This window comes from Lineus longissimus, chromosome 10, assembly GCF_910592395.1.
Source record: "Lineus longissimus chromosome 10, tnLinLong1.2, whole genome shotgun sequence".
NCBI lineage: Eukaryota > Metazoa > Nemertea > Pilidiophora > Heteronemertea > Lineidae > Lineus > Lineus longissimus.
The window spans coordinates 3,888,255-3,913,379 of NC_088317.1; the positions used below are offsets into that span (position 1 = coordinate 3,888,255).

General features: G+C 41.4%; 1 protein-coding gene across 4 annotated transcripts in view; it reads left to right on the forward strand.

The window, feature by feature from the left end:
• Positions 1 to 83: 83 nt before the first annotated feature.
• The window catches only part of LOC135494552 (cytoplasmic protein NCK2-like), a 28,782-nt gene continuing 3,740 nt past the window's right edge, over positions 84 to 25,125 (forward strand). Inside the window, exons 1-2 of one of the 4 annotated variants that reach the window (XM_064782643.1) lie at positions 84 to 486; positions 23,862 to 24,912. In XM_064782643.1, the coding sequence (XP_064638713.1) occupies positions 23,872 to 24,912 (1,041 nt within the window). In that variant the 5' untranslated portion in view covers positions 84 to 486; positions 23,862 to 23,871. Of the gene's footprint in view, positions 487 to 8,127; positions 8,163 to 13,202; positions 13,382 to 21,713; positions 22,367 to 23,861; positions 24,913 to 25,125 lie in introns of those variants that run through there. The other 3 variants (XM_064782642.1, XM_064782641.1, XM_064782640.1) reach the window with 3 other exon arrangements.

The window sequence follows — 25,125 nt, forward strand, 5'->3', positions numbered from 1 at the left end:
GAAGCACGAGATAAAAAATATAAATTAAGAAGATGCAGATATTTATCCGCCTGAATTAGGAAAAGTAGTCCTCAAATCAAAATGGAGGAGTAGTGGCCTTCGAAATTTTAGTTTGTTCAGGAATTGGGAGTTTCCCTGCAAAATAATCGTATAATACAACGCATTTTCATTGATGGTCTTTATATCGATTTAATTGATAGTTTACTTAACTGCTGCACGGGTGAACTAGCCAGAAACAAGAAAGATATGGTTGCAAACGGCGCTTAAAAATCGTCCAACCCTTTTGACTTTCTCTCACTCCTGTATCCGAATCTGGAGTCTGTACATAATACACTGTGTATCAAATGCATTGTGAAGTATGACTGTACATGACTGGTTATGTTGACTGTGACTCATGGCTTCATGTCGTTATCCCAAGAATGGAAATAGCTACAGTTGACTTGTTGTTTTAGAAGGACAGCAAAGGAGGCTTTCTTATTTGATTTGGTAAGTTGGGTTTTTTTACAAAAAAAAACTAAAATTAAAATCGACTGACCAATTTTTCATGACAAAAATTAGGCTAGGCCCAGCCAAACAAACATCAGTCATCAAATGAAACAGTGCATATTGTTGCCTCTTTTCTAATTGGGAGTTAATGTCATGACGCGATGGCAATAATATAAGATTCATTTTTAGATGTTTGAAATATTTCTGTCACCTGTCATTCTCTGTTTTCTAAACATATTTTTGTTTTCATGTTTGTCTTGCTAATTGCATTATATCACAGATGCAGGTATTTAATTGTACTCCAGGGAAAACATGATTTGAAGCAACTTATCCATGGTTAATGTTCTCTGGGATGTTGTGATTAATTTTGACATAGGCCTAGTTAGAGAACTTTCCGACTCGAGACATGCGGTGGTACTTGAGCGGTTGACCCGGATCACCACATGATCTGGTAGTCATAAGAGTACTGTACATATATAGTCCCATAAATACTTAACCCTTGCCTGTGATTAGACTGACATGTCTGTTATCAGTCTTGCAGTGATTTTGTTTACATACCTAGTTCTTGCAACCTGTTCCATTTAAGTTTTTTCTTCATGAATAACGCTCGATGTAGTAAACAAACTGGTATGTATACTTGTACTTTAACCAATTGCTTGCTTAAAAAACAGGATGGATTCAGCTGAAAGAATCATTGAGTCAATGAGTGCGTAGTTTTTGTTGGCAGCTTTTCTAAAAAATTGTTGCAATTTATAAAGTTGTAGAGCCCATGTGTTGATCAACTTTGTGAATAGATGAAGTGGTGGGAGTCTCAGTGCTCTCAATTTTTAACAATGTGGAGTTTCCAACAATGGATGATTTTTAAAAGTCATCTGTGTACAAACATGACAAATACATGTCCATGTCCAGTGTAGATGCTATTTAGGGGGTGTTTCACATTGGCTGGTTGCAAGTTGGCCATTTGTACTGGCGCCCTTCAAGCAGCTTAATACATAAAGCGTCCAGGTAGACACAGTATCTTTCGAGAACACTTTTGATTAAAAAATGTGCAGAGGAGATTGCACCAAAAGTGAAGGTTGAAAGGCCACATCTTGGAGTGAAAAGTTCAGGGGTGGTATGAAGATCTCCTTTTCACCCATCTAACCTTACAAGACCTTTGCAAGGGATACCCTGGATGCGTTTTGTCCATTTTGAAATCTCGTGCGGGCGGAATTCTTTCATATTGTCGTGGTTGAGCTACCTAATGCTGTCCGATTCTTACCAGGTTGGTGAAGCGTGTCTGCTTTTTGTGCGCTTGAAAACCGGCCATGGAGCCCTGGGTCAGCCCAGCTGGGCATATGATTAGGTTGCACTATTGTATTGTCGTTATTATGAAATTGGGTGTCAAGATTTTTTGTTGTGGTTTCATAATGGGTAGTGAGGGCATTAGCGGTTTTCACATGGGGGTTGTTCCATCTGTATAGAGACTTGTTCACGAAGGTCATCAGACCAGACATGTCAAAATGTCTGTATTAGTTTATGGCTTGGGGGCATTTTGGGCCATTCAGTGATTGATTGTACCTTGAAATTTAAAATGGGGATTATGTCATTTATCATCGATATTGTGGTGGTATGTAAGCGGGTGTCGAAGAAAGCTTGAAAGCTGGTGAGTAATGTCATATTTTGTGATGGAAAAAAAAATCTTCTAAAGAAGGGTTTTGGAGTGAAATTTTTTTTTGGATTTGTTCTGATTTTCGTTATGTAATCTTATTCCTGACAAAGAATATCTTGTTTTTCGAGGTTCATCCCCATCAAAATGCCATAATAATAATATGATTGAATGAAAAAAATCATTTATAAAAAAATACAGAAGACTGAATACATGTACAAGATGAGATGTTTGTATTATATGTATAAGACTAGATTCTCCAATCTACAGCGTAAATGGAAGTTTTTGCATGAACATCTTGACACACAAGGCTCCAAAATCACATAATCCTTTTTTTGAATGCTCCACATTGTCAGTGTATCTCGCTCCAGCTCAATTCAGGTCATTTTCATATCTTGTGGGCAATATGTAATACATGTACAAAACACACAATATTCTGTACTTCTACATGATAAATTATTCAGCTATTTGGCCATTTGGCAACAATTCCAATTTTTCCTGGTAAGTTATTAGTATGGACAAAGCTGCAGCATGATCAAATGCATGGTGGGGTGAATAATTTGACATTAGAGGCAAATTAGCTTCATTTTCAAATGATAATGAGATGCTCACCTAATTTGAATTTTTGTCGTAAGTAGATTGCTTCTGTGTTTGTTCAGCAGAAAATGTCAGTTATGCAAAAACTTATATAACGGAGATGATTTAAAGTCTTCCAATTCCAAAGGAGTACAGATCATTTTCACCAGCCTCATTTCGGTCCATTGTTTTGGGTATCTCGCATGACAATTCAACAATGATTTCACCCAGCACATTTAGCTGCTGCGCATCCATTTGTACGAGATATCCAAGCGATGATCACGGGGTAAAGCCCCTATTGCTGAGTGAGAGAGCGTTTGGATGCGCCAAGATCTAGTCTGAATTTCAACTTCAATTGCACTTTTCAACCCAGCTACTGAAAAAAATTCTACAACCTTCGATATCAACAGACCTCTGCCTTCATCTTACAGGTGCGCATATCTTCCTAACATTTGATCGGAGATTGGGAAACGTACACTTCAATCAAGCAGAAAAAAGCTGCGTAAACATCTGGAAAAAGTCAATCAAATTCAGTTGGAGTACCGGTTTTCAACTGAACTAGAAACCATGTCAGGTGTTTGGGAAAAAGCTAGCCAGGAAATCTAAAAAATTATCACCTTGACAACCAGATAACGTGGATGATAATAGATTGTTGGTAAATCTCATCTTCAAGTGGCAGGATATCTTGGCCTTTTGATTTATTTTTCTGCTTCTAGTGGGTGGCCAATCTTCGCTCTATATACAAACAGTTGGGAAAGTGTAATGTTAAGTAGGAGAAAACCAGAGACCCCAGAGGAAACCTACGCTGTCGAAGAGAGTCGCCACAATCACAGAGGGTACCGAAAATTGAACCCCGGGCCTCAATGGTAACAGACGCTGATGTTTCCATTGAGCCACTCCCACAGCCATCCTAGACAGCTCCTGTATCTGTTGTCAAATCACTTAGTGTTGATTACGATACTGGTTGTCTCCGAGTCGGATATGATGAATAGATCTGCATGTATCACAGACCAGTCTGTGCTAAAATTTTGTGTGGACGTTTTTTGAAGATCATCCGTGTCATCACCATGGTGGTGTTGGTCGGTTGGTTCAGTACCACAAATGTTGCTTGGTTTCTTATTGTTGATAAGAATATCAAATCCGTGCTGACCCCTGAATTGGTCAATATCAACACAGTGAGCTCCTAAAGTGGTTACTAGCGACCAATCCTTGTTGTCAGTAATCTCTCTTCATCTGCGACCGTGGTACATGGTACATATACTGTACATGTAGAATGACTAATAGCAATTTCACAATCAGACGAGAGCTGAAACTGAAAGGTCACGATCCAAAGTCAGTTAGCTACATTGCCATTTGCCTGCACCTCCCACTCGTCAATCCAATATCTCGAAGCGCAATCTGAAAAAAAATGGGCACCATTGCCATCGGACAGCAGACGTCATTTGTTGCAAACATATCTAGCGTCGGGCTTCCGTCATTAAGAAATCCCAGGATGCTAATATCAGCAAGTGCCTTATCGGGAGAGAAACGTTATCTATCGATTTATAGTTTGCTTGCTCTAATCATGAATAGTGCTATGTGATTTGGGCCCAAGGTGGCAGACCATTGTTCGGGAGTGACTGGCATCTGAATTCATTAGAAGAAAGTTGTATTTTGTTGCCAGTGCTTTCTTCATGTTCTTTGAAAGACGAAGTGATAAAACTATGCAAGACGGTTTCACTTTTCACAATATTTACATGTATTCTGTCATCGGTTGTAGCTATCGTTGATATTTTGCCAAGTATTGAATCAACATTTGTCACTTCTGAGATAGCGCAGTTTGAAATTTTAGGCTTGCTTAGTTTTGTTTCCACTATCCAGTACTAGATGCCTTTCTGCATTGTAAAAGCATTGATGTGTTGTCCAAGTAACAAATCATCACAGTGATGAAATTTTGATGAGTTGTCACTTTGGCAAAACAGTGACCAACTTGAGTATAATGATCATCTCTCCTAAGTGCAGTGAGGTCACGTCCTGACCCGAATGACAGTCATCCAATGATCAACGTTACACAACTCGTGGATCAGGCTGGCAGACACCATGGCTAGCATGAAATTGCATCTTTGCTGGAGCATTCTGATTAAGAATTCTGAATGAATCAGACTCCATGTTGGCCTATTCATCATTTTGATTGTGCAATTCATGAGTGGGAGGGGGTTAGCAAGGGTATTGGCCTGTGAGCCACAAACGTAAAGTTCAGTCAGGTTCAGTCGTCTTGGTTGTCTATTTCGAAATTGGCTGAACATTGATTGAACATTACTGCGAACTTGACGATTTGCTAAAAGTACATTGTACATGAAGTAGTGATGTACATGTATGCAGCAGCTGATAGCTATAGCAGTTGGTTCTTCGCTATCATGTCATGGCAAGCAATGTCCAATGTGAAACTGAAAGCATACCCCTGTAGAAAGATGGCTTCTATCTCTGCTGTGACATTCACTGCGTCTGCACATGATGATTGACTATCAAATAATTCAGGGTCACATGTTTCTAGATTATTTATATTGAACCGGATGGAATTGTGAAAACTCAATTCCCGATGTTGATAAAACCTTATTATCTAAAAATGGTGGCCAAATGTATCATTTAGGGAAATGAATGGTACAGCTGTATTTGGATGAGCCAGGAATTGAAATACAGGAAGATTATATTTGGTATAGATTGAACAGATGCAGTGTCTGATGCGAGGGAGGGGAGGGAATTTGGTGGTGTTTGTCTTGACACAGGAGTTTGATGGTGTTTGTCTTGACGCAGGAGTTTGATGGTGTTTGTCTTGACACAGGAGTTTGATGGTGTTTGTCTTGACGCAGGACTTTGATGGTGTTTGTCTTGACACAGGAGTTTGATGGTGTTTGTCTTGACACAGGAGTTTGATGGTGTTTGTCTTGACGCAGTAGTTTGATGGTGTTTGTCTTGACGCACTGGGCAACGCAACCAACATCCGTCCCATGGATGACTGCCTGTTGGGGTTGGGAGTGGACTTATGCTGGGCTAGGATGGTACATGTAGTACAAGATTCTGTCTCTGTTCCTTGTCGTTCTCGCGTAATCTACAGGAAATTTTCAATACTATCCAAAAAGGACTTAAATCCATCTGGGAATTAACCGAGTTGGGAAAAAATTGATTGAGTTTCCAATGAGGAAGTTCTTGAAATAAATTCTGCGATGTTAAGCGGAACTCTGCTGGAAATATATTCAATATTCTTGGAATAAATTCAAAATTTGTTCATTGGCCGAACCCAAGTTACATAGAAATAGCTGATCATCAGTGCATGTACTGACCTAGTACTGCAACCCATTACACCAATGCATCAAAATAACGAAGTCATATGAAAATTACACGCCAATGACTGTATCTTAAGAGATCATCGTATATATGACAAACAAATCGGCGTGGAATACAGAATCTCACTAGCAAGCCCCATCAGTTTGATTTAGGAGCTTGTCGACACTGAAATGGCGGCATGAATCATAATGAAGGATCGATTCAAGTTCGATATGGGACCAACTGTAGACGTGTGATGAAAGGTTGCAGCTGCGTTGAAGAGGTTTTCGTCTGTGTTTTGGTTGTGCCTTGTTGTCTCCATCGTATTGGGGAACTGTTGCCTTAGTGTGGAAATGTACAAGGCGTTGCTTGGAAGTGAGTATGTAGGCTCCAGATGTACGCAGGCCTACTCTTTTCCAATATCACTCACGACTGATCTGTGTGTAACTTGTTGTGTGGGAAGCGTGTTGTCGTTATCAGTATCCCCCAGTGTATTGGCTGGCAACTGGAGAAGAATTGTTGCCGAGATGGAAAATCATGTTTCACCTTGCACAACAACTCTTGACTAGAGGGATCAGGACCAACACTGGCTCTTCAGGATTCGGTTTGAGTTGGTAAAAATAGCAAAGTAATGTCTTAGTTTTAAGAAGAAGGTATTGGAAAATGTATGCAGTTTATTATTGCATTTCTGTAGAGCAGCTTCTGTTGTATCAAGAAATCTTATTGAAGAAAAATATCCAACTAAGGTATTCTGGAAGTCTTGTCAGTGCTTGCCGGGCTGTAGCTCAAGACAGGCTTCCTCACAGGGGTGAATGGTGGGGGTGACTGTGATGGTTGACAGCATCAGTGACCATCATTACCACTTTACATTTTGCGTGCTTCATACGTGTTGTACAGCCTCCATGAAAAAATTATATGAATGTAGCTACTCTGTCATATTCAATGATCGGTGAGGAGGGACTCCACTGCTGTTGTGGTTCGTACCACTATGCCCTAATGTGATTTGCTTAGCCAATTATGTCGTCTCCAGTGAAAATGCTCCCTGTGGTTTTCATGGTTTGTGCAGGCAGTTCTATAGTGACTTCGTTTTACTGTTTCCATGTCCAGGAGACCAGGTTGGAGGATTTGCATTGACCTTCTATCCGGTCTGAGATGGTCAGTTGGGACGGCTTGGCCTGTCGAATTCGAGTTTCCATTCAGCTTCTTCTGTCTTGGCACAGGTGGCAGCACGTGTCACCTTCAGAATTGGCATAGACTTGCAGTACAGGACAATCTCTGAAGTCTTTAGCGTTAAAAAGAGCATCAAAATCATTTGTCTGTCGATGTAAGGATATAAGGATGTTAAGAGATGTATCCATCTTACATGTGCGTCCTAGTTGGTTAATCCAGTTGGACTAAGAGTAAGACTAGGATCGGAGTAGTTTGGAGTGCTCCAGGTTGCTGAAATACATGTATTCCTCTACTCAGTGCCGGTTGAACAAGATACGAGGATCTGTATGCGCACATTAACTGGCATTTACTTGGCTAAACAGCGGTTCTGGGCCTCGGCCAAGAGTCGAGGATCATCTCGGCAAACTTACCTTACTGAAAGATGCTGTTTGGTAGCACTTCTGAGCATGATGTATTGCTCATCTCAGTGTCTGCCCCCTACAGTATAAATATACAATATGATCACTTTGGTAGAGTATTTTCGGCATTTGTAATTGAATTTGAAAATTTAAAATTTCATAAATATGTACTAATGATCAGTATTGCCGTTGTGTAGACTGATGTACAGATACTAAGTTTCAGCAAATTCGTTTTCGTAGGGAAGATGCCTATTCCCCCGATATTCTAGATTGTTGCCAGCCTATTGCACAAAGTTTCTGAGACCTGCCCCCAACACCAGAGACTGCATGCTTGCACCGTGAAATCTTTCTGCATGTTTTCTCTCACTTTCATCTGCTTCCTCCAGTTCAACATCACTCGATAACGCCGCTCTCTCATCATTGCTTAGAGTTCTGTCTGGCTTTCATCCGTTTTACAAATTTATGGGGATTTTTGAGGAGATTGATGGGATTATGATTTGATTGACTTTCATGAGAGTCTGAGGATACTGATAGGAGTACTTTTTCATTTGTCTTCGTGATATGTGTTCCTGTTTTGGAAGGTATGTGTATCCATGGAGATGTGTTTGCTTCTTCTTCTTCTTCAGCATTAGCTCTCCACTGAGAAGTTAGAGGTGTCAATTCTCCTCTGAGCATTCCTCCTCTAAGAAGAACCTCCTCATCCTGGCAGATATGTCCATCCTGAGATGTACACTTGATGTGTTTATTATGGAAGTTCGAGTAAAGTGTGTCTTCCCAAGGCGACCAGTAATGGGTCAGTCATGTCTGTAAATGTGAGTGATGGTTACGAAGTAGTCTTCTGCCATCATTTATTGACATCCCCGACTTCTACTCATGTGAGTACTGCTCGACAGCTATATGGTTCTGTTTTCGCATTATGTCATGGTCAATGCTAATTTCTGAATACTTGATTCAATTCTAGGGACTTGCGCTCCCTGAAGATTTGCATTTATTGGACTGATAATCATTAGCAGACGGAGCAGTCTGTTGGGATAGAAGCAGTTACTGCAGTCAGTGTTTCAACTATTATGTTGTGCTTTTCAGCTAGAAGCAAATTTTGAAATGACAAAGTACATGTGAGAGGCATTTTCATGTTTTTCTTTCTCGGTGGACATCAGTAGCATAGGCTGTCAGTCGTCCATTCAATTCTCAGGACTTGCATTCCCCCAGAGAGTTACAATAATCGGACTGTGATGATCACTGGCGGACTGAGCCGTCCGTAGGGACATTTATGGAGTGGTCAGTGTTTCTAATAGTACATTTCATGTTGTGTGTTTCATTCAATTTGATGCTATATTCTTGGATATTTGCCAAATGTTAGTGTACTTGCGGATACCAAACTTAAACGTTCTCCATATTGTCAGCTGACGCAATGGCTATGATCTGATGGATCATTCGTTGTCATACTTGTGATCAGCGTTAGCATATCTGATTGCCGGGTTTTATGTTGTGAAGTCACCGTTTAATTCGGGATTACGGCCTGACATAATGAGGTTTTGATGTAAGCTGATCTCATGAATATTGCAACAGCAGCAGAACTCCGGAAAGTTAAGCCTGCTATTAATATCTGTTTGGATTCGTCATCATACATAGTTGCCTGTTGGGTGATATACAATAGATAGGAACAGCTTTGAATATTGGTTTTGTCAGGCTCTATATCTAGACAACCAAGCCGGTGCTTTGCTTAATTGTATCCTTGGACAAGTCACTTTTCTAAATTGCCATGTCCTTTAAATGAAATATAAAACGAAGTTTCCTCATACCTGTAGGTCTGTCCAAAGGATTGTGTCTTAATCTGTTTTCCCAGATTTTTTAGGGGTGCCCACACCAGCACTCATCTACGACTTGTAGAGTTCGGACATGGTCTGCGAAATTGTTTGAACCCAGACTGTACAGTTCGTGTTCAGCAAGAATATGGAACCGCTCAAACCGGATAAAATCCATCTCGAGGGATATCTCTTTCTCATGATGATTCACCAAACACCAGCAGGTAAAACGCTGAAGTTTAACAAAAATACAGCGCGAGAATGATTGAATACTCAGTGGTGAAATCTCACGCTTGCGGAAAATATCGAAGAAAGTGACGTGGTGGTTTTTTTTCCGAGGAAGGTTGCAGTAAGGTTGCATGTATCACCGATTGCTCCGAGTAGTTATACATGGGGCAGGTGGATTCATTTCCATCACACTCGCATGCTTCAGCGTAAGGTCCCGGAGAAAAAACTTTGAACGTACGTACGGGGGAATCAAAGCACAATTTGTACATCTCCTCTGGGGATGATGGCTGCTTGACATTGGTAAGACGCAGGCTAACCATTCCAAGTCCTGAGCTCCTGCTACTATGGCTGAGAGTAAACCAGTTGGTCGATGGACTTCCTACAAACCTACCATAGACTTCACTCAATGCTCCTTCTGACATGGCTAAGAGGTTGTGAACATTCAGCCCAGTATAAGCATAGCTAACTAGCTACCAGGTGCTGAGGCTATACTAAATGACCTGAGGGAAACAATTTTGTAGTGGATACCTCTGTTAGCATATAGTGCTATGTCTACATAGCTAAGTCTGAACACTGCTAATGTGTCTGAAGCCAAATTGGTATCATACCAAGGCTAACCTAGGCTGTGTGAACATTTCGCAAACATGAGATATTGTTGCAGTGACCTGCCATGCCAATGATGATAGTTCCTTTGGCAGTCATGGCGGTAGCCCAGACTGGAATATTTCTTCTACAACCTGTGTTGCAACTCATTTGCTTGGTCTATGGTAGTTCTTAGGTTATGGTCAGACCCAACCAGCCGTACTGTGATGAATTTCCCAACCTGATTTCTTCATCAGTTTGTAATTCCAAACTCAGTGCTTCCCCTCTCTAAGCATAGAGGTCACCACTGGTTTGTGAACAAATGACCCATCTCCTGAACTTACTGTGATTCATGCCTCAGACATTCGGTTGTGATATTGTACACTTGACTGTTGTAACACGAGTTTCCTTCAATATATCAGAAACCATTGTTTTCTTGTTGAATGCTCGTGGACCAATTCTATGGCTGATCACAGCGATGGGGCAATGGTTTTGTGCAGAATGAGCATTTTCGTAATTTGATCCTGAAAACCAGAAGGCGCCGGCATATTTTTCAACAGCGCCCTACCTTTCTCAGACCTCCTGGCCTATGACCAAGTGTTGATGATTTGGATATTGTCAGCAAACTATTCAAAGAAGTATTAATGGTATCAATCCTCAATGTATTTTGCCTCTTGCAGCTGGTTATCAATTCCAAACACAGTTGCCTCTTCCAGCTGGCTATCAATGTCCAATACAGTTGCCTCATCCAGCTGGTTATCACTTCCCAATTTTGCAATTTTTGTTTCTCATGTTGCTGTTTATTTGTCTTTTCAGGTAAGTTCCGCCAGTGACAATATACCAAGTCATATTTATATGGTAATGTATGAATAATTTCGGCTCAGTGCATGGTCACAGATTGTTTCTTGCCGCTTCGAATGCACTGGCTGATCCTTTTTGAGGTCATCACAAATACAATTCTGATAGAATCAGAACAGTTGCCAGGATCAAGTTATTTCTGTTGAAACACAATTGGCAAAGAACAATTTGACGATTTGGTGATGGTTGAAATTTCCAAGAAACGTCAAACAAACAAACTGGTGTGAAAAGGGTCAATTTTAATGAGCATTATTGGACATGCATGAACGAAGATATTTTTAGTGTCCTGTCCTGTAATGATTTCGCCGTAATCTTGCCTCATGTTCTGACAAAAATTTCAGATATTTTCCAGTCAGGAATTTTGGGATAACATGTAGCTTTTGATTGTGATATACACGTGAGTGACATTGGTTGTTCTCTGGATTATAAAACTTGTCCTCCCTAAAAAACAGTACAATGATACAATAATTTGGGGCTGTTACAAAATCCATCGACTGGTCAATTATCGGATTCAGCTGCACAAAGGACGATAAATTTGAGACTGAAAAAAATCCTGTGCTGGATAGGAAAATGAGAGGAATTAAAATATTTGCTCTAATGAGTAATCAAACCATTTGTCAACAAAGCAAGGAGACCTATTCACTGAAGTGGTTCTGGCCAGACTGTTGTACTTGCAGTTGGTGCCATCAAGGGCGACGTCATCTCGGCGCAGGGACTCATTTAGGCCATGCAAGGTTTGACATTGTGGTCACGGGATCGGTCCAGCTTTTAAGGTGATACTGTCCCGACCTTCTTGTTGTGGCTTAGTCCTCACCTGGTATGACCAGATGTTACTGTGTTGTGGAACAACATGGATCTGTCTCTTGGCTAATAGTCCAAAAATTTCATTGTTGACACTCTGTGAAACAAACAGTTTATCTTGTGTGGCCTTACAAGGACAAATAGTGACTATTCCTGGACATTTACTGTTGTAATTCGAGAGTAATTCTATAAGTAAACAAGATCTAGACCTGTAGTAGCCCAAGGATAATTGGAAAGAAGACCTATGGAGCCTACGCCATTGTCTCATGATCAGGATGATCGAAAAACAGGAAGGACAAACTTGAGGTCTGTTGGCCGGCATTCTTGTCACACGATCCGGATGAATTTTCTGTTACTGATTGACAGTTTTCAACCTTTTGTTATTAAAACTTGATCCTAATCTGACTGCGTCTGCTGATTGATATTTTGATCCAAGAAGCTGTCAATCAATATGCCCTAATGGCCGCTGAAAGGACGTTCATTTGCTTGTCCTCCCCAGCCTACACAATATATCTCAACAGTTAGAAAGTCTCGTTTACGAATGCAACCAAAAGTTGCCCTGAATCTCATTGCACCTCGGTATGCTGGTTCCTTTCAGGTGCCCATGAGTGACTTTTAACTTGGTTGTCAAATTCCACGAGGTTGAAACACAGACTTTCAAATTTGAAATTTTCGAGAAAAGTTCTGGTCGTTTTGCCAGTATCAAACACAGCTATTGTTACCCAATTTAAAAAATACATGTAGGTCAGGTGAAATACATGTATGCCCTCGTGTGAAGTGTGGTGGTGACTCTTGTAAATCTCAAGAGGCCCCTTGAACTATTTACTGTCTGAAGGGGCTCTGACGTGGCAGTTTAAGATGCATTGACAATTGCGGTTGACATGTTTAAAAAACCGAATAAAATATTCAAAACGGCAAGTTGTTGGCCGGTATATTGGTCTGTTGAGTCAGCCGTGGACGATGTCACCTCGTGCAAGGCGCTTCATTACATATAGATTGAGATCTAAATGGCATCATTCTGACTGACCCTCATGGTCATGGCACAGGACCCAGTTTCATCTGACTATTGCAGGGTTGTCTTTGAAAGGTGTCCTCTCGGCCTCTGATGCTTTGTTGTCAAACTCAACCTGTGCAGCACAAAGGCCTACAGAGGGAAAGCACAGCCCATGATCTCGGGGACGAGGTCAGCTTAGTCATATATGCAAGCCAACACTGTTTGTGCAGCTCTAATCTCTTATCACACGAGTCCTGGGCCCAAGACTGTTATTGTTGTGTGTGTGACTCATTCTTGAGTAAATCATTCATATATTGAACTAGGTCATCGGCCGCGGCAGTTAAGAACACAGATCGAAGGCGATCAGCCACACATGTGGAGGAAGTCTAGAAAATCATTTCTATGAGCAGACGTGTCGCAAAATTTTGTTAGGATTTTGTCTGTCTTTTACGTGGATCGCTTAGGCTCACATCATGAGGACGCGCAATAAAACCAAGATGGTGCTATGTTTGGGGGGCGGACAAGAGCTATGGTGAGTTCACACACTATTACAGTAGGCACTTTAAAGCATACGTTTCACTCTTGAAATGAAACTTCACTGACCAGGAGGGTGTGAAAAGAGAGAAAGGTGGAGGGGGTCGTCTGCCTGGTCTCATGCTGTTTTGTCCTTTATTTTGCCAATTTCCAACTTGATAAAAGGTTTACGGGACCTGATCCATGATGCCATTGGTGTTTCTTCCAGAAATTTGGGAGTGAATGGAATTTTGGAATGAGGAAAGAAATGGTGAACTACTGAGGAAAGGGGCAGGGTAAAGCACCCTTCTGTATGCATTTGCTGTTCGGAAGTAAGCCAGTTTGCATACGCTGCTGTGAGCAAAATACGTCAAAACGAGAAGTTCCAATCCAATTTGCATGTGATATTTTCAGAGAAACACAAGATTTTTGTGGTCAGGTTATAATTCAATTAGCATTCATCACACATTTTAGGAACTGTAGCAGGTTGATGACGAGCGCAGGAATGTAGTACATGTACACACAGCAGAGGAGATGGTTTTGAAGGAAACACACAGGCCTTCATAATTAGAATCAATCACAGGAAGGCCAAACATTCTTATTAGCTGGCTCACATCCTTCTAGGAACATAAATCTAATCAATTTGTTGTCTCAGAATTAAGTGAGGTAGCCCTACATTACGCTGAATTGACCGTGACTTTATACCAGCTGATGGGCCCACATAGTGTTCCGTTGGGGGGGGGGGGGGTTATCTTATCCTCAAGAACATGTATATTTCTTTGCAGCTTTCTACCGACTGTTGCGATGTTTTTAGTTCACATACGAAGCCTTACGAAATTGAAGGCAGTGTCTTCCGTTTTCATTGCTTGGAAATTAGACCGATCCAGAAATATCACCTTATCATATCATAATAGTCACATCTAACGCACCAGTCGTAATTAGGTGATTAAAGCGATCTGAAAAAGTTGTCAAACGTGGAGATTGACGTCATCGCCACGTTCATCAAACCTATATTTATTTTCGAAATGTCGTTATACTCATATTGAAGTTCAACCCAATTGTTGTCGAAGCATTATCACGATGTTGTCACCTATTCTGTGCATGATAACTCCCGATATAAACGACACTTCAATGCGTAATGTTGTAATAAAAAGTTTGAGAATGAAAAGGTTTGACATTTTATTATGTAGGCCCGAGATACTTGGAAGAATTAGGCTTGAAAGAATATCAGTAGATTGTGTGATATCATGCCCATGTTGAGCCTACTTGGCTTGACAAACTGTCATGTTTTATGATGATTTACCATCCCGGAATCAATGGGGTTGTGATTTAGATCTTTTCAAAACATATTTGGTTGTCCCTCTGATTGAGTTAACAATAGCTTTTATGATTTATCATTATTTTCTGAACAAAAGAGATATCATTTGTGTCGTCATAAAATGACCAAATGTGACAAACAGAAGCCGAAAATTGAGGTCAATTGCTAATATGGTATTTCATGATGGTATGAAGGCCCTTATAGATAGACCTTCCATCATCAGATGTGAACAAAAATATTTCAAATCGTGATTAATCATGGTGATAAAATGTGTCTCCACATAAATGATATTATCATTAGTTCGAACAGAAGTCATGACCACCTCCTAATGACAATTGAATGAGGGCAAGTATGTCAATTAATTTAGGTTGGGGGAGATCATGGGGTCAAAACATCATCATGATTACCTTCAGCTGACACATGTCCATTCCTCTGGACATCATGTTCTCTGCACGGAGAGATCAGTCAGATCCATATGACCAACTTGCGTGATTAAACTCTGCCTGTAAAAGGAAGCTGGTCATAGGGTCACTCCTTGATCGCCACCATGGCCACACAGGTAGATGTTCTCATAGTGCCTCAGTCAGCCTGATGCATTATGGTTTTGTGCACTAGCGGGCTGCCTGGATGAGTCATATATGTTATCACCCAGCAGCGATACCTGCCTTAGTGTTGCAAAATGTATGCAAGATGTCACTTCCTTCTTTATCTTTAACATGCTATTATAAAAGTGACCCGCAGACAGGCGATCTGTGATAATTGCAGACTGCACCTGTGGTCAGTGACATGGGGCTAGCATCATTCTGTTGGTGGTGAGTCAAACTCCTCAGGCATGCACCTGGGTTTCAACATGTCACAAGTGAATGTTTGACCACATTCCTCCTCTTGCTGTTTGCTCTAATTTTGACAGCTGTTGACAATCTTGTCCCTCTCCCCTTTGTATCCTTTGTCCCTTAGCCTATAGTGTGGTTCCCCATCCATCCTGGTGGTGATGTAACCTTTTGTCCCTCCCCTTCAAGTGGGGGGAGGGACACTCATCAAAATTCCTCAGTTTGAATGACTTGATTCTAGTGTTTGTTTTGATTAGCCTAGGTTGTTTTTCAAACATGTCGGGCCTAGGGTTTGTAAACACTCAACTCAACTTGGGCTCGACAAGCCAAGAAATGGAACTGAATTCACTGATTGAAGGAGTTTTTAACATGTTTAACTTCTGAAGACGGGTCAAGACAGGTGGACATCCTGGAAATTATGTCATCTTTGATAAGATTCCAGTCATGATGCCACAAATAGATTGATCCTGTTTTCTGGTAAGTCTGTGTTGACACACTGAATTTCGGTGGACAGGTCATCAGGGGGGGGGGGAGGGGGTTTAGAAAGTGAAAAGGAAAGTGTAGAATTCCATGTGAAGAGGACTTCTTATCAGAGATAAGACATTGACAAGACATTGACAGGGGACAAAGTCACCGGCAAGAATAATTTTTGTTTTCTGAATGAGGCGAGTGCATTGTAGATCAGTTGTTTTTCACCTCATTGTTGGTCTAACCTCTTTAAAATGTTCCCTTTTTTACCAGTGGCAACTATCAACAAGATCAGGCAACACTTTGGGTGGCCCAGCATGTCCCGAGGATGGACAAGTTTTGTCATATTTATTGGGACATCTCCCCATTTGCATCTTGCCCGTTTCCTTTGACATTGTCAAACCGATTTTATTCCCAGGGTGACCTCATCCTGAGGACAAGGAATTTTGAAGACTTTAATTTGGATGCCCATTGTTGTGAGTAGCAATATTACTACGAAATTATGACTTGCTCTCGTCAGATAACCACAATTTCCTTCCTCCTGTAGGTACTGTTAGCCTCGGTCCTCAGACCACAATTTCCTTCCCTTTGGCCCGCTCGCTGTGCAGCCATCCTTACATTGTACTTGTCAAAAAGGAATTAGTAGGTGTGGTACTGTTCATTTTTGTCCCGAATCTTTGCTTCTAGTGAATTGCAGTTTGCTCAAATGATACTCGAGTCCATGAGAGCCCGACGACCACAATACCCTCTGATTATCGGATCCCACGCTGCAGTATCTTCCTATCTCTATTCTTAGTCATCATCCAAACGTTGCTCAGAGGATTCTGGTCCATCACAATTTTCACTGATTGGAGTCGAACATCGGCAATTTCCTCTTAACACGGCCATCCTCACTACCGGGCGTCATTGCTAACCCTGCAGGCAGCATCGCTGAACAAACATGACAAAATTCTTTCCGTGATGGGTAAATTCCCATTCGGAGTTGAATCTATTGGCATTTGGGGCAGTATTGGCCAAAATTATCATTTGCCGTGAAAAACATTTCTTTGGGCAGGAGTTGAGAGCGGAACGTGAAGTTTGAGTCAACTGGTGAGGTTCAGGTGCACGTATATACCAGATGAAGACCAGATGACACATTCAGCCTTCTAACTTACTCACTTTCTACATGAATTCAGGGCCCAATTTACTGTCGTCACTAATCGGAAGCCCCTCAAAACAGTTCTGAACGGAACCGTTTGTTGGTCAGTTCAGTGTGAGGTCTTAAGGGACTTTAGGTACAATCTTTAGAATACTATAAAATGGATTATTGGAACAGTGACCTCACTAAAAACATTGAGTGACCTCACTCCGAGGATTAGGACGACTTGTGCCATACCGTTTATCGTATTGTCACTAAAAATAGAATGGTTGGTTAAAAGGTGGGTGGAGTCGCTTTGAAGGCTAGGGGTGGGTGAAGGGTCAGTGGGATTATGAAATAAAGGCTGGAGATGAACAGCTTATTAGGTCAAGCACTTTACTCTTAAGAACAGAACAGCTCGGTTGAAAACATACCGACCTCCTCAACACCATCCTGACGATTTATTGACTTTTCCTGCATGATACAAAATGGAGCAAGTTCTAGATCCTAAAAAAGACACGAGTTTACCTGTTCTTCTTAGTGTTTTGCTTACTTTTTATGGGCATTTACCCACCATGATGGGACATAGAGTTGTGATGTTATGAATAGCTGGTGTTACTTTCCATTCCTAGAGGCAGATGTAGGGACAGTAATATTAAGAAAATTCTTCCGTCTTTTAACTGAAATGATATGTTATTTCGTGATAATAGATCCTGACCACAATATGGGACATGTCTACAATGTGTTCCTGAGGGCCCTTAGTTAGAGATGACATCATGGCATAAGGGGACACGAGGGCCCTCGATTGAGGTAACATCAAGCCACTGAAGAAGACAGGTGTGCACTTGAATCAAAATAATGAATTGCTAGGATTTATCTGGGCAATTTTAAAATTATTCACTTATGCTGTTATAACCTTACCCAATCACGGCAATTAAAGTACGAAATCTCGTCAATTAGGTCCTGGTTAGTGCTCTCAATGCTTGTACAAAGCCTAATAATGACTCGTTAGAGGCATAACAGTCCCATTCATGAAAATTAAGGGGGTGGGCTCAGTTCGTTTAGATCAGGAACATACTGCCTTCGTAGTTCGTGGTGAGATATTTAAAAAAATGAAAAGAAGTATCTTCCCCGCTCCTGATTTTACATACAAAAGTCTTCTCATAATCCATCAAATTTTGGGCACTCTTAGCGTGAATCCGACCCACTGGTCCTACTTTCCATGAATTGCCCGGAAAGACCAGACACATGTCCTGTTATTAACCAAAATATAAAATATTGACATTGGTCTTCAAGTGACTTCAAGAGCGTGTCAGCCAATAGGTCTAAGTTTGTGTCAATTTGTTATGGCTGGTACTCGTTGTCCGTGAGGTCAGGGGGCACTTGCGGGAGGACACGGCGTACAGGAAACAGGTGTGTGTCGGGTGTGTGGCTATCTTACAGGGTCTTCGTCTGGTTGGTCAGATCCTGGTATACAGGACCACAGAACAACCATCATAAATGACAATATGGAAATGTACTATAAAAATTAAATGTTGATGAATGATCAGGTCGCTGGGTGGTTCAGATATCTCCCATGGGGGCCATATTAAATTTGGTTTCTGTGCAAGGGGAAAGCCCTCTTGGATTTGCACGTGATTATCCCAACATTCAAATTATTGACCGCTGAATCAGGTGATCAGTGTGCCATCAAGAAATCTCAAGTTCTTGCTTTCACTTTTTATCGTTGGCCTTGTTGACATGAGGAAGTGTAAAGCATATCTGCACACCTGGGCACTCGGTGTGGGTGTCTGGATATCGTGATTCATGATAGCAGAATTTTTATCAGGAAATATCCTGGCCAGAGAACAAAGTTATCAATCTCGATATACTCGTGATTGGAAAATATTGCTATCATTGGTAAACATAGGAATGCTATTAAGACCTAGATTGTCAAGTATGGGGTCCTTGAGGGTAGTCATAGATGACATGACTGAACACCTGAAGGAAGACCGCTGCGGGCTTGACTTGACCATGCCAATCGTCCTCCTTCACTGGAGCCGCTGTCTTGAAGAAAGTACACTGGGTCCTGTTGCTCAGTTGGTGTAAGTGCTAATGGTGAATGTGAGTATGTGGTAGCGTGACACCAATGACAACCTGAACTGCATCCTGTATATTATGCCTGTATTATCCCCCTCAACCCTGACAGCCTGCTAATCTTCTTGTGTTTCTGGGATATGGATTATTGGCCATTGTCAACATTTGAACTGGTCTGAGTAGTAGACACAGACTGGACTGGCACCAATTTTGGCCTTGGTTGAGTTGAAGTTCCTGGTATAGACGCCTGCTCTTGCTCTCTGGCGGCGATACTGTCAGTAGCCTACAGTTTGTGGTCAATTATCAGGCCGTATTTCATCGATACTGATGCTATCTCAACTATTGGCCCCAGTCAATATGTGAAGTGGTCTGCTATACTACCGAACTGGCACCATTCGAATCCTGGTTGTGACTCACAGTCCTTGGAAAAATCTGATATTGAAATTGCAGCCATTTCAAAATGGTAGCAAGGTTTTCATTATGCGATTCCATTACAGGTCTAATTGGTCTCAATCTCAATGAAAATCAAGATAATTAGAATCAAACCAATTTGATTCCCAGAAGCAGTGTTTAGCAGTCATATTTTGGGTATGAAACCTGCTGTGGTTGAATCCTGGACAGACGTTTATTTCCACGAATGTAGGTGTTCACAACCAAATATTGTCCGTCACATCAACTTTTTACACTTGATTGAGATGCTGTGACTTGAACTTAGTACTTAAAAGTTGAAAATTGTATGCATGATGTGTACTTTTTGAACCAAACGTATGATTTCATGATCTCACTGGCTGTGTCAGTGTTGACACTCCTAAACCACAGAGGAAAACACTCATTGTATTCGCTCACAAAACACGGCATGATATCCGAGGAGATTTCAAACTTTGAATGAAAAGATTTGACAATGGTGAGAAACTCCTGTAAAAGATCAAGGGAAGATTGCAGATTTTCAGAGAAATCATATGTAGAAATGGCCTGGCTCTCTGAGATATCCGGTCCAATGAGATAACTTTTACCTCAGTTTGGGTAAATTTGGTGGGAAACATCTTTTAACAGGATGGGGGTGTATATCGGGGTGAGTTTCGAAAATGTCGCAGCGGGCCTCTCTTAGTGCCTCTGGGCATAAGTGGCTAAGTTTTCGTAGAATTCGCACTTGGCCCTCCACAGTAGGCCTAAATGTATTGTAGTTTTCATATACTTAGTCAACAATACTGTTTTACCTCTCGACAATATGGTTTGTCATTTTGTGAATGGGCGCGACATGGGCGGGAGAAAGCAACCAGGTCAGTTTTTGTGCGTTTGGTCGTCCTGCTTTGAAAATTACATATCAGGTGATATGCTTGTGCTGTGAAACGTGTCTGCATGCATGGAGTGTGTTTCATGATTACCTGACCATACATCAGTGTGAATCAGTGTACCAAAGTCTATGCTGAGTGGGACCATCTTACGTATTGGAACAAATTCATTCAATCTCATGAGCGAAGTCTTAGACGCTTAGAACTGAGAGTTGCTGTCCTTTATAGAGAGGTGTCCAGATCACAGGGGTGACACTCGCATTAAATGTACAGGACATGACCAACTCGGGACCAAAATCAGTGTCCTAAATAGAGAGGATGTCCTTCTGATAGAGGTGTCCGTTGTAGTCTGATTGGAAAAAAAGATGGTTCTTCAGATGATACAGCCAAATCTGGTCGTCTTGATCAGAGATAAACGAATCTACAAAAATGTTCAGCAATTCGATGTACGTAACAGATAATGATACCAAGGATTATGTGTTATCGAGTTCTAGATATCTGTGAACGGTGACAATATTTCATCGGTAATGTTTACTTTGTCAGAAAAAAAGTCGTTTGTAAACACAACTTCGTGACGAATTTGGCCTTCTGGCGCTTTGTCGGCAAATTATATCCATCGAGTCTGTCGATTGAGTTTTCATTGAATATAATTTGATTGTTTACTATGTGTGGCATGATAGCTTCCGTGAAGCTTCCTGAGTAGGCCTGGATGAAGTGTTGTCGCACCTCTCTAACAAGTCACCTCTCCAAAGACGACTCGTACCGCAAAACATCAGCGGTTTCGTCCGTGTGGTCTGTTCAGCTGGGTGTCCATGGAGGCATGTAACCTCTCTGTTCGGAGGTCTATTTTGATTCCTGTAAAGGGGTCTTTGATAGAGAATTATGTGAGACCAGCATCCTGTAGGCCTGAAGGCCATGCTGGAGTAACCCCTCTTCAAAAAGTCATAATGACCACAAGCATCTCTTGAAAAAGACACCAATTCCGTGTGTGTCCAGGACACTTCTCTGTCATGGACATTCTGTTCCAATCCGTTGAGTGTCCTCAGAAGAGAGGTTCCCAACGCCATATGAGACGATATTGAAAAATGCCATAACAGGAAATAATGGGCCTAATTGCACGACAGGAGGCCCCGGTTTCGTGATGTCATCCGCCCATTTAACGAAATTAGGTTAGGTATCTCGTAGATGAAGTGGGCTGCATTTATAAGGACTCAAGTATACGTTGTTATCAGAAGTATTTTGGGAACCATCGGATGCGGACGTGGACCTACAGTTTGCCGCTGGTATACCAGTCAGTTTTGATAGTCAGACATTACTTGAAAAAACAATTCTTACAGCTTTGTTGTGGATAACTTTTCCATCTGCTCTTTATTTATCTGTGATGTTCAATTCTGAAATTTGCGTACTATTGCCTTCGTATTGTCGAGAACGTCTATCAAAATTCTAAACATTGGGGCGTGTATCTGATCACAACCACCTGCTTAGAGACTCTCATTCAAGTCCAACCTTGCGAGACGTAAAAAATATCATTCTCCTTACAGTTGTGAATTCGAAGAATAGGGGCGGATAGTCGGGTTTTCATATATCATTGCGGAAAGTTGACTGTAGGATTGTAATTGTCAGTACCAGCATTGTTAGAAAGTGGCAGTTATTGATGTGAAAACCATCCTATTTTCTAAGGACGCGTGCCACGGTTGAGATATTGTATCAGAACTCTCAGCTACCATCATAGTTTGGCCATTTCGTGACAGTCTCGTGTGAAGAAGACGTGTTCGGGAAATCACGCAAGGACTTGATATTTGGTTTTAGTGCCGATTATCAGTAAAATCAGGATGGAGTCTCGCTTGATACAAAGGATTTTAGATCACAGCATTCACTATGCTAAGATCATGAAAAACAACAGGTAGGGTCATAAAGTTTGTTTCTCTTGAAAAGAGAGCTTAGAAATGGTGCAGAATTTAGTGGTTGGTAGTTATAACTTTTGATTGTATGTAAGATTAGAACAGCCTACATAATGTATCATTGTATTCATCATTGGCTGCGGGTGATATTCATATAAATGTCTGTCTATGTCTCCCCTGGAATGATGATTTAGGTGGATTAAGTGGTGGAATGGCCTACTTTTGTAACTGCCTGCAGACAATGCTGCATGGGCAAAATAATGACAAATTGGATGCCCCAGAATTTAGGATTCTGAAAAAACAACACAAAGGCAACAGCACTGAAGAATAATGTGCAATGATCTCATCTTGTCTGTCTGCAGTCTTGAGATAAGAAAAAGTTCAAGTGGAAATGTTACCGGGTATCAGACATGGCTGAGATGTGAATATGATATTGACTACATGTAGAGCGTAGAAAGAAGATCCTTGTTGAAGTAAACCAGGCAATGAGAATCTTCCTTGGGGAGTTTGAGACTGGTACTCCTGCTGGCCTCGTTCTATTCAACCGATACACGTGTGGCTCCCACTCCACTGAAACATGCAAAATATTTGCCAAAGACTTTGCCAATGCATCCTATGCCTATTTGCTATCTTGTCGACTAAGTATACTTAGCCTTTGATCATGTTGATACCACTATTAGACAAACGTCTACAGATTGTTGGAATTCTCAAAGTTTTCTGGGTTCACCTCTACAAAATATACACCTGATGTACACCTGATGTACTGTGCACTCGACATGAATGGGTGAAAAAATGGAGAGTCTCGGCCCTTTGAACTTATCTCCAGGAAGTTTATATTGACACTTCCATAGCCTTTATTTCAGCCCAAGCGAACTTGAACTTGCTATACATAAAGCATATAATCATGTACATTATACACTGTAGCGTATGCCAGCTTGTGTTGACATGAAGATAACTATGATACACCTCTCAACTGATTGATTTCACCGACAAATTGATTTAGAATGTAACGTATCGTCGTTCTGTGAAATTTTTGAGGTGTGAAGTCACCCGGTCACGTTGGTGCAGCAGAAGTTTCGAACTTTTGACAAGGACTATCAAAATACAGGCTGTTGACATGCACTGATGACCAAACCAGAAGCAAACTTGTTGAAGACTGATATTCTGAGTAAAACCTGTGATAGCAAGTTCATCCTGGTTTTGTGCTGGAAGTTTTACATTGTAATTTTGAACTGGAATAGTTATGTAAATTTTGTTAGAGAACACTGCTTCCTTCTATACTATTCACTTTGACAGGTATCGACAAAATTTTTTATTTCATAATCAGCCATTTTATTTTCATTTTCTGTGTTCCCGTTTCAGAAATGACCGTCATCAAGACTTTTTGCAGGGGGCTTTTGAGTCTATTTATCAATATCAATTCAGGTGTCAAAACGTTCGAAAAGAGATTATTTGAAAAACAACATTCTTACAAAACTTTCTATTCCATCGTTGCAGGTTGAAGGATATGAAAACAAAGATGTCTGAGGAGGTGGTCATCGCGAAGTATGACTATACAGCGCAGGACAAACGGGAACTCAACATCAAAAAGAACGAGAAACTGTTCCTCTTGGACGATTCGAAACATTGGTGGAAGGTTCTAAACTACAAATCACAGGCAGGTTTCGTGCCGTCGAACTATGTGAAAAAGGTGAAACCGGGTTTGTTTTCCAGTCTGCGGAATACGCTTGGTCGGAGGAAAAATAGTCATGACAAAGGTGCAGCCGCGGCTTCGATTAAAAATGGCGGAGCGGTATGTGATCGTACAGACTCGACAGATATTGAAATACTGCCATGTAAGAATGTCTCGGCAGTGGTGCGGTATGCGTACGAGGCGCAGAAATTGGACGAAATGTCTTTAGTCAAAGGTGAAATCATTACTGTTATAGAAAAATCCAGCGACGGCTGGTGGCGGGGGAAGAAAAAGACGTCCGAGGAGGGCGGGTGGTTCCCGTCAAATTACGTCATAGACTGTTCTGAGGAACCGAATTCAAATACGTTACCCTCAGGTTTGATTCCTGCTGATCCCACGCCGCTGCGGGAAAACGGCGTCGCGACGGAAAGCGTGGAAATCGTACTGACTATGTACCCGTTTACGAGTAATACCGCGGAGGAGTTGTCGTTTGATTGTAACGAGAGGTTGGAGGTTATCGAGAAGCCGTTGTCTGATCCGGATTGGTGGCGTGCGAGAAACGCTCAAGGTGCTATTGGACTAGTGCCGCGCAACTATGTACAAGTTGTGGACTCTGATTTTGAAAATACGCTCAGTATGTCGCAGTCACATTCGAACTCTAGTATAAGTGGCGGGAACCTTTCGACGAGTAATTCGCTCGGACTGAGCGCGATGGTCGCCGGTTCAGCGACTAACGTTCGGAGTCAGTTTGATATATCTGGCCCGCTGATGGATAAGGAATGGTACTATGGTAAAATATCCCGGCAGGAGTGTGACGATATGATGAATGAGTTTGCGGAGAATGGGGACTTTTTAATCAGAGACAGTGAATCAAAGGTGAGAAGAATGTGAACTAAAATTCCCCCCTGACTGGTACATCAAAGTGTGTACGAAAGTAGTTCTTTTGGCAGGCAGTCGCATTATGGAAATAATCCTGGTTGCAAGTTAAAATACAGATGAGGATGACAACAAAGTTTCACTTGCTTTTCCTAAAACCCTAAAATCACTGTGTTGATGCCATTAACCAAGTTAAGCCCTGTCGGTCACACA